At 36.4% G+C, this 11,326-nt stretch overlaps 1 protein-coding gene across 2 annotated transcripts in view; it reads right to left on the bottom strand.

Annotated features, from left to right (window-relative positions):
- Positions 1-11,326, bottom strand: part of PDE5A (phosphodiesterase 5A) — a 138,011-nt gene that overhangs the window by 103,731 nt on the left and 22,954 nt on the right. For both annotated transcript variants that reach the window (XM_008067352.1, XM_008067353.2), the window contains exon 3: positions 1,950-2,039. In XM_008067352.1, coding sequence (XP_008065543.1) covers positions 1,950-2,039 — 90 coding nt within the window. The remainder of the gene's footprint in view (positions 1-1,949; positions 2,040-11,326) is intronic.

Below are 11,326 nucleotides of genomic sequence, written 5' to 3'. Positions count from 1 at the left end.
TAGAGACACGGTCTCGCCAAGTTGCCCAGGCTAGTCTCAAACCTGCGGTCTCAGGCTATCCACTCGCCTCAGCCTCCCAAAGTGCTGGGATTACAGGCTGAGCCACCGAGCTTGGCCACTGCAGGTATTTTTAATAACTACTGCTGGAACCACCCTCTTAAGAAATCATGTGGCAACTCCAAGGCACTGAGAAGTAACTGACTTAGGACCTTATTAGCAAAATTGTGATCTGCAGACTGAGGGCATGATCAATTTTGTACTTGCTAGAAAAGAATTCCAATGTCTGCCTAGACCTACTGAATAAGAAATCTGCATTTTAACAAGATCCCCAGGTGACACCTATGCACAATAATGTTTCTGAAGCACTGATTTAGAAAGTCGTGTTTTACTAAAATTCCCAGAGCACTGATATACAAAATGAATTAAAGGGAAATTGACTAAAAATAAAGAAACTCCTTATGAGAAAATTTTAAAATCTCAGGCATTACTTCAAGGTCTGAGTTATGGTTCAGGCAGCAGCAATGAAAAGAAAAGCACTGAAATGAGAAAAACTCTAATGGAAAAAAATCAATAGGACTTGGGAACAGAAGGCTGGAGAAGGAATAGAAAGATGTAAGAATGTAAATATAAATCAAGTAGAGGCATCAAGTACTTCTACTATGATTGGCCGTGGTTCTTAACCTTGGACCCACATTGTAATCACTTGGGTGCTTTAACAAATACTGAAACCTGGGTCCCAACCCCAGAGATTATGATTTAAGGTGAACTCGGAGCATTAGAGTTTTTAAATGCTATACCCAGATAGCTGGTAAAACAAGATTTCTGGGTGTGTCTGTGAGGATGTTTTCAGAAGAGATTAGCATTTGAGATTCAGTAGGTTGAGTAAAGAAGACCTACCCTTATCAGTGTAGGTGGGCATCCTCCAACCCTAAGGGGCCCTCACGCAACAAAAAGGAAGCTGGAGAGTGAACTCACTCTCTCCTCAGGAATGGGGACATCCATCTGCTCCTCCTCTCGGACATCAGAACTCCAGATTCTCAGGCCTTTGAACTCACACCAGTGACCACCCCTCCCCCCTAGGTTCTCAGGCCTCAGGACTCACTGAATTACACCAAAGGCTTGGTTCTCCAGCCCAAAGGTGGCACATTGTGGGATTCTTGGCCTCAGTAATTGCATGAGCCAATTCCCATGATAAATTCCCTCATCTTTTAGAATTTTCCAGTTGGTTGTAACATACAGTCAAAATTAAGAAAGCTTTGAAATATTCAGTTTAATTGATGATTTATTAACATTTTTTTTTTTAGATTAGAACATATAGTTTATTTAGAAAGTAAATTAGAAAGAGAGAAAGAAGAAATTCATCTCCCCAAAGTAGGGGAGGGGGAACTTTTTTCAAATAAGGGTAGAATAAAAAAGGACTCAGTGCTAACAGAATCTGAATGTTCTAATTAGGTGAAATGTAAACCAACATATTTTCAATTACCTGTTATAATTTCAGATTGAAATTTACACAATTAGAAGTAGCGACAATTTCCATTTTTTAAAACCTCAGTTTGAATCCAAAGAAATCAGCAGATGATCCCTGAAATTGGATGACCATTTATAAAATAAGGATTACTCATACACTTAAAATATAGTATGAAATAAACTGATTCTAATTACAACCATAATTATATATCTTAAGACAGAACAAGGCCTTCAGGGAAAGAGGGGGATAGAAAATGACATGTATTAAATTTATTTCTAAGTCAAAGGCCATAGTAAAGTCTTCATAAGAATTCAACCCTATAACTAAAATCTAAATAAAAAATATCAAGTAGAACATTTAACTTCTTTATAGCTAACTGATTACTACAGCATTTGTTGTATATGTGCAAAGTATATAGACATTCTTTTCAGAAAGAAAAACATTTCCAAATGACATTTTGTAAAAGAGAAAACTGACTTACCTCTTCCCTATGATTCTTAATTGGCATACAAAGAATACTTTGTGTCTTGTAGCCTGTAATTTGATCAACTTCTGCATTGAACCGAGGATCCTAGTAAAAAAAAAAAAAAAGATGAAGAAAAGAAATTCAATTTAATAATGGACCTGTTCAAAGATTGATTTAATTTCTCTGATTTATTAGATTGCAGAAATCTAACCATCTAACCTTTGACTTACCTTCTTACTCTGAGTAACAATTTTATCATTATAAAGGGCAGCAAACCATATAAGTACATCATCTTTGGCAAAGATAAATTTAATTTTTTCTTTTGTTTAGCAGCTAGCATTTATGAGGAAAAGAATACAGACTCCAACAAATGGTCAGAAATAATCGAAATTCAAATTCAAACTATTAACCACTTTAGAAAGCTGTACTTCAATTCAGGAAAAAGTGGCAACTCTCCACTCCATAACACAATTTGCCTGTCTCTGTCTCACTACTTTATTCTCCTGTGCCATCCAAAGGAAAGTGTCTCTGCTATAAAACCTTTTCTAAAAACCTACCACCTTCAGAACAACCTTTCTAATAAATGACTTGACTTCCCTTATAATGGATGTTTTCACATTTCCTCAGTATTCTGTACTTCTATCTCAAGTGTCTGTATGAATTTCATTTTTTTTGCATATATAAAAAAGATGTGCAGACTGAGTCAGAATATAAACAATTCCTTAACCTTTTCAATCTTTTCCCCCTTTTACAAGGTACATTATATACATCCAATAATCACAAAGGATTTTTGAAAGGTGTAAAAGTTCTAAATATGGCTAAAGAAAAGCAAAGTTTAATTCTTCATTAAACTTTAGACTGGAGACATCTAAAATTAGGCTGAAAACTCTATGATGTTTGGTTTTTTGTTTGTTTGGGTGGTTCATTACTGCATTCTCAGCACCGGAACTTAAACACATTTGCTAAAAAATATGAAACAATTCACTAACAAATAAGACTACAGGTATCAAACGTGATCATTTTTAGCTTATTACAGTTGAAAGTAAATCTTGTTGGTAAGGGGGAAACCATAATACAGGAAATCAACAGAAACAACTACATGAGGTAAGATTAGAATGGAAACAAACATTCCAGAACATAAACATCTAAAGGAATGCTGTTCCCTTCAAAGCAATAGCCTTGGGAAGTTACATGCTCAGCCTAATAATAGCATCGCTGCCTCAAAAACTCTGCATTTGGAATTCCCTTCAGAGAATATGGAATAGCCACACTGGAAAAGTTCATCTTTTGAAGGGCATTTCTATTTTTTTTTTTAATAAATTAGTCACAGTCAAGCCGTGTAGGTGATTACACTAGATTCTATCAATTGGGGTCAGAAATGAGGCCGATCTTCTCCTGAGAGAGCCAAATTTGACTTTAAAGATAATTTCAAAAGCAGGTATAAAATGCTGGAAAATGAGTATAAATACTTTATATTATAAACACTACTGTATTTTTGCTTTTTCTATAAATACAAAGTTATATTAATTGAGATATGGAGAAAACAGTTGAATGTTTCTAATAAAGTAGTTATTATTTTGCTTTAGATATTGCAAAGTATCTAAAGAAAACATACAGTAAAATAATATTGGCAGATGTAAGAAATAAAAAATTGACATATGGTGAATTATTTTACCAACTAATAATCAAAGTGTGAAGAATAAAAATACATCTTTAGCCATTATTTTGTTAATAAATATTTGAATTACAAGACAATTTATAAAGAAGAGGATGAAACCCAACTAATTAAAGCTATCTACTCAGAGTTTGACAGATGGAAATCAGGAAGGCTTTCACAGCTTTTTTGCCTACCATTAGGTTAAAAATCAACAGAAGTCTTAGATTTCTTTCTTTATTAAAATAAGTGGGAATAATATACCCTTCAAGTTTCATTTTAAGTAAAGTTCCAAATTCTTTGCGTCTCAAAGAGTTTCCTTTTAACAATTTACTCAGTGCAAAGACAATAGACATAGATAACTTCTAACCCCTCTAGGCTAAGGAAACACCAAAGAAAAAGTGAAACGTTGTATCATTGTGATTATTCTTTTCACTATTTATGAGAACAGGATAGAATGAAAAAACACAGAGCCTTGGATATACACTTGCCATACAAAGTATCTAGTACCAGACTTATCCTCCTGTTGAAGACAAAGATAAGACTAGACAAAATGTAAGACAATAAAGCCACAGACAAGGCAGAGGGGAAAGAAACAAGGTTGACACAAAACTCTGGCTTTCTGCCTGAGAATATTTTCCTGCTTTGGAGAAGGCAGGTGCTACCCAACCAGCAACACTTCTGAACAAAACTGAAAAGAGATCCAAACTTCTGAGGTGGCTAGAATTCATAAAGCAAAGTACAGAGGCCGTGTTGGGGAACTGGGGAAAAGATGTTAAGGGTGAGTGGCTAGTCACTTTTGATACGTATGTGACAAAACTGAGAGAACTAGAAAAATTACATGCTTCAAACTGAGAGCTAAATAAATGGTGATACCAGCTAAGAAAGTGTTTAGAGACAATAGAGTTCCTGCCCCGCCAGAGTACAGAATTAACTAAGCAGCTCAGACATTTGAGACAGGGAAAAACCACTTCTTAGGAGTAAGGACTATACCTTATAGTCAGGGGTACTCCCCAAGACTCAAAACTAGAACAGATTCACTCTAACAAATAATAAGACCAAGCCTATAAGGATCAAAAGGATCTGCCAGTAATTTCACTGCATGCCAGAACAAATCTCATCCCTATTTTAGAGGAGGAGGATATAATCCAAATGCTCTGAAGCAAAATGTATACAATGCCCAGGATACAATCAAAAATCACTACACATATAAAGAAACAGAAAAATGCAACACACAGTGAAGACAAATAGCAGTCAATAAAAATGACCCCAAGATGATTCAGATGTTAGAATTAATAGACAAGCACTTTAAAGCAGGTAATATAGATGAATTTAAGGATTTAATGGAAAATGTGGTGATAATGACAAAATCTCTGCAAAGAAAGGCAAAACTATTAAACTAGTCAAGTGGAAATTCCAGAACTGAAAAATTCAGTGTGTAAAACACAAAGTTCACTGATGAGTTTAACAACAGATTCAGTGAACCTGAAGACAAATCAACAGAAAGTATCCATCAGAAGGATTGAAAAGCAAAAACAAAACCCAAAAACTATATAACAGAGTCTTGACATTTTCTGGGACAATACCATGTATACATATGTGTATATGGAGTCCCAAAGAGAATGGAGCTGAAAAATCCTTAAAGATAGATGACTAAAATTTCCCAAAGCTGACAAAAACCTTAAGCTTATACACCTGTTATAAAAATGACATATAAGGTGAAACATATTAATTTGAAAATACTAGGTTGATGCATAAGGTCGCAGATTTGTTTTTCACATGGCAACACACAGTGTTGGGAGTTTGTTTATTGTTTGCCATTTGTCATTTGGAATGACAATGTTGTGCTTGTGAATACACCTTGCATTTTGCAGATTTGAAGAAAGTTATTGCCATTTGTGGGCTAAAGAAGATGGAGTGTCAAACGGAAAAAACTGAACACTTTTGACATATTCTTCTGTTTGAGTTTAACATAGGAGTAAAGGCAGTAGAGGTGGCGTAAAACATTTGTGCCATGCATGGGGAGAATGTCATTGGGGAAAGCACTGCAGAAAATGGTTCTGTCATTTCAAAAAGGGCCACTTTGACCTGAGTGATTCTCCATGTTCAGTTAGACCATTGGGCTTAGATGAAGAATGTTTATACATTTTAATCCATGATGATCCACATCAGTCAACTTGAAATTAGTAAATGTGATGAACTGTGACCAACCATTCCAGGGCAAGTGAAAAACACTACGAAATTAAGCATCAACCCAATACAAAGGATAGCTGATCTCTCATGAGAAAAATGAAGACCAGAAAAGAAATGGGAAACTCTTTTAAAGAACTGAAAGAAAACTACCTAAACTAAGAATTGTATATCTTTTTGTTTTGAGTTGGAGTCTTACTCTGTCACCCAGACTGGAGTGCAGTGGCCGGGAGCCTCGACCTGCTAGGCTCTGGTGATCCTTTCGCCTCAGCCTTCCAAGTAGCTGGAACTACAGGCGCGTGCTACCACACCCGGCTAATTTTTTGATTTGTTGTAGAGATGAGGTCTTGCCAAGTTGCCCAGGCGGGTCTCGAACCTGCAGGCTCAGGCAATCCATTCACCTCAGCCTCCCAAAAGAATTGTATATCTAATAAAAATATCCTTCAAAAATACAGGCAAAATAAAGGCACTTTCAGATATACTAAAACTGGAAAGTATTTGTTACCACTATACATTACTATAAGAAATGCTAAGAGAAGTTCTATAGTCTAAAGGGAAAAATACTAAAATCTAGAGTAGAGAGTTAGAAAGCTGACTGAAGCACATTAGCAAATAGACAAAGAACAAGGAAGCCTGGTTCATTTTTAAAGAAAAAAACACCCAATAAAAAAAAAGAGGAAGAAAAATAATGCATCTTGAGTTGTTTGACTGAAATTAGAAGTATCAGTATGAATTCATTCTTTTTTAATATAGCAAGTAGACATAGAAATAAATAAAATATAGGTGTGTATGTTTATTTATGCATTTTTTTCTCTAGCTCTGCCTGCTGATATACCAGCAGCAATGATCACATCTAATGTCACCATCTTGGTTTCTAAATACCATTCCCTCCACTAAAAGAAACCAGGGCTCCTTGGAAAAAAGAATGATTCTAGGACTAGGTCAGGGACAGTGTAAGATAAACCTCAAACATTTTGATGAACCAGAAAGCAAGAAAACACCAAAAAGTAATAAGGATGTATCAAAAAGACACAGGAGTCAGCAAATCTGATATAAGTGGGTCAGAATAAAGACAACAGGGATCAAAATTCACCAGAAAAATAAAAATCCATGCATCTATGCTGATATAAATAAATGAATGAATGAATGAAAGGAGAAAGCAGAACTCCTTCTTATATTAGCATGCTAGCTAATAAACACAGAAGGTATGATGGAGCTAAAAAATCAGCAAGTGCTAAAACTGGTTGAGTGTAGGTTGTTGAGGAACACAATATTTACACAGTCTCAAAGTATCTCCCCATATGATACTTAATAGTTACAAATAGGGAAAACTGTACCTTCATATTGGAGAACTCTGATGGATACCACTTTAACCAACTTACCATATTTTTTAACATATTTTTTATTTTAAAATTGTGGGGTACAGTTAAGGGTTAGGTATTCAAATATGCATTGTGCACGTACGCTTGCCAACTTATCAAATTTAACATCATCAACAGGAGGGTAAACATCACATACCTCCTGCTAAAATATATACAAGTTCTATGATATAAGAAAATATGTTTTTGGTCTTTGTCCCCAGTTCCTGGCACAGACCTCTTAAAATCCATGGAATTTCTTGAGTAATCATAACAAGCCTCTTTCAACTGCACCTGAGCTCATGCTCATGAGATGAGCCCTAGAAAGCTTCAAGATATAAGCATGGCATGAGAAACCCAAAAAAGTGATTAGAGGGTTAAAACTTTCAATCCTACCTCCAACCTCTGGGGAGGGGAGTCTAGAGATTGAATCCAATAACCAATGGCCAATGATTTAATCAATCAAGCCTACATAATGAAACCTCAATTACCAAAAAAAAAAAAAAAATTCAGAAAAATGAGGTATGGGAAACCTCTGGATTGGTGACTATATTGCTGTGCTGGAGAAGGCGTGGGAGCTCTGAGACCCGCACCCCCCATGCCTTGCCCAGTGCATCTCTTTCATTTGGCTATTCCTGAGTTGTGACCTTTACCATAAAACTAACAGAGTGCCTTCCTGAGTTCTCTGAATTGCTCTTCAAACTACTAAATTGGAAAGGAGGAACACAGGACCCCTCAAATTGGTAGTCAGCATGGAAGAAGCATGGGTAGCCTGGGGATGCCATTTGCAACTGGAGTCTGAAAAGTGGGAGCAGTTTTGCGGGACTGAGCCCATTGCATGTAGGGTGTGCGCAAACTCCAGGAAGTTACTATCAGAATTGAATTGGGTTGTCGGATGCCCAGCTAGTGTCAGAGATTTGGAGAATGTCTAAAAATGTCTTTAAAAATGTTTAAATCAAGAAAGATAAAGAAATACTGAGAAACTGCCCCAGGCTGAAAGAAGATTAAAGATACATGACAATTGTGTGTAATACATGATCTTGAATTAGATCCTGCATGGGGAAAAAAACAACTCTAAAGATTATTAATGGAACAATTGACAAAACTTGAACTATAGATTGCTAAATATTAGTATTGTATCAGATTAGATGAAGGCATTATATCAATACAAAATTTTCTGATTTTGATAATTGTATTAAGGCTATAAAGAGAATATTCTCTCTCTCTCTCTTTTTTTTTTTTTTCGAGTTAGAGCCTCACTCTGTTACCCAGACTGGAGTGCAGTGGCATGCTCCTGGCCACTGCAGCCTCACCTGCTCCGGCGATCCTTCCACCTCAGCCTTCCAAGTAGCTGGAACTACAGGTGTGCGCTACAACACCCAGCTAATTTTTTGTTTATTGTAGAGAAGATGTCTCGCCAAGTTGCCCAGGTGGGTCTTAAACCCACGGACTCAGGCAATCCACTTGTCTCAGCCTCCCAAAGTGCTGAGATTACAGGCTGAGCCACTGAGCCTGGCCTGAGAATATTCTTATCAAAAAATATACATAAAAATACTTAGTAAAAATATGTCTCCAACATATTGAATGAATCAGAAAACATAATAAGCATATATTACTTACATGCATTAGAGAGAGAGAGAGAGAGAGAGATGGGAGAGACAAAGAATAAAACAAATGGGCTAAGAGATAAACAACTGGAGAATCTGGGTAGAGTATATGGAAGTTTCTTATAGTGGTCGTGCAACTTTTCTGTTTGCAATTATAGCAAGATTGAAATAACAGAAAACAAAACAAGGAAACAACACAGAGAAAGGAATTGTCAAATTATAAGGCTGGTTTTCTTCCACAATATAGAATTTTTAAGATAATGCCTAGGCGATGAGAACATTGAACTAGCACAGACACAGCAGTTCCCAAACTGTGCTCTCTGGGGCACAATTACACCATGACGGATTAGTAGATTTATCTAAATTAATACAGTTGGGGGTGTCTTTTTTTTCTAAAGTTCATTTTGGAAATAATCTTATTCAATAGAAATTCACTTGAGAGAGTTCTTATTTCTTTAGAAAAAAATTTTGATGAATAGTTGAAGTATAAAGTGAGGCCTACAAAGTGAGAGAAAGCAGCTACACAGTGAAGGCCATAGAGTGGCAATGTGGTCCTCCCTAGCATCCTCCACTTTTGCTCTGTAGAAATCATGGCACACACACAGTGGTTGTCCTGTGGAAACCAAAGAAAAGTCTGAGTTTTGTATCCCAGTTGACTTGGGAGAAAGAGGGTGCTTGACAATGCAAATCCTTTAAGACAGAAAACTTGAGGGAGTAGGACATGGAATAGGGGTTCAAGGCAATCCAATGTAGGTATTGGATGCTATCTAGTAGTCACATATAAAGAAAACATCAAACACATTTACACAGTTGTTCTAGATTATATATCCCTTATTAAGTTAATGGCGTCTTAGTCTAAGTGTCAAGATCTTATCTTCTTATATATAAATGTGTTACTATCTTATAATTAATAAAGTTGTGCCACATTCAAGGAAGTCGCACAATGGGCTGATGCAGGAGATAATATGTGACTGAACATCAATGTATGGTCAGCATCTACCAAATAACCCTTTCATTGGTATTTGTGGTCTAATTGAGAATTGCTGGTTGAAGTTATGGATCTTGTCTTATATTTTAAATATATGAATGTGTTAATTTATTAGTAATACAATAATTGAATTTTCAGATTTATATCCTTTTCTGTTAAAAAGTTTTAACAAGTGAACCAAGTATCAGCAATTTCTTACAATTAATTTATCCGTAAGACTTTAAAAATTCTCAGCATCAGTCTGAGTATTACTATACATCACAGCCACCTCTTGGTTTTCCATTGGGACATGGCAACCTTTATTATTTGTTTGGTTGTTTTTTTAGTCGGAGCCCCATTTTGTTGCCTAAGCTAGAGTGCAGTGTCACAAACTGATACCTTAGCCTTGACTTGATGCACTCAAGTGATCCATCTGCCTCAGTCTCCCAAGTAGTTAGAACTACAGGTGTGCACCACTACACCCAGCTAATTTTTTTTATTTATTGTAGAGTTGGCTCATGCCTGCAATCCCAGCACTTTGGGAGGCAGAGGCAAGAGGATTGCCTATGTCCAGGGGTTCAAGACCAGCCTGGGCAACTTGGTGACATGACAACCTTTAAAATGCTCTGTGGTCAAATAAGCTCAATAAATACTTCCATAGAGTGTCACTTTTACAGATGCATGTTTAAAGAGGTAGGACTTGGGAAAATATTACAGTGCACTTTCATATCCTGACTATTTTCACAAAAGGCAGTATTTTAATTATTCAAATTATGAATGAAGCTTATAACAGATTACTCAGCCAACTAACTTAAATACCAATGTAAATTAGATCACAGATCAACCCCCAAAACTTCTTGTGAAATTCTTAGGAGATGAATAACTTTTGCAAGGCCACTATAAACACAAATCAAGGGTACCAAGGGTGAAGCAGCAGCAGAAAGAATCCACAGGCTGAGAGTCTTTAGCCTGGGAGCAGTGCAAATCAGGAACACTGGCTGTTTTAGACAGTGCTACAAAAATTACATCATTATCAACCACAAAATAAAAAATGCATTGTTAAAACTTTAAAGATGATATGCAGATTAAGTAAAATGCATATAAGTGACAAATTCTTGGGAGGAGACACAGGACCACACAGACAAATGAAGCCTTTCCCAGCAAAACTGAAGAATGTTTATGTCTTATTACACTTGGGACTATAGTGTCATTGAAAAATGGAAGCCTAGCTGTTACCTAAGACAGGAAGGGAATTCTGCAAAGTTGGCAGCAGTCATTCAACTGTGTCCGTTTGAAATCTGCTATTGTGTGGTATTACTACAGAGTTTAAAGAGGTCACAGAGAGAGCTCTATGAAGGCTGATGCATTTTTCAAAGAGAATCAAAATGGGATATGTTACTTATATAAGATTCTGAAAAAATGTCTCAGGACTTACCCTGGCTGAACTATCACATTCCAAATCCCTACCCTCGGCATTCCTCACCAGTACCATTATTCATTCACCCAACTTTAAAACCTGGGACCTCCAGGCTTCTCCTTCCCCCTCACTTCTAACTCCTATTAGCTACCAAATCCAGCAGATTCTCCTCCACCTGGAATCCGCTTCCTCCTTTTAA

Source organism: Carlito syrichta, unplaced genomic scaffold, assembly GCF_000164805.1.
Source record: "Carlito syrichta isolate Samal-C Ts95f unplaced genomic scaffold, Tarsius_syrichta-2.0.1 Scaffold309486, whole genome shotgun sequence".
In the NCBI taxonomy this organism is placed as follows: Eukaryota; Metazoa; Chordata; class Mammalia; order Primates; family Tarsiidae; genus Carlito; species Carlito syrichta.
The sequence above is the reverse complement of the archived record's forward strand: the minus strand, read 5'-3'. Positions and strand labels throughout refer to the sequence as shown.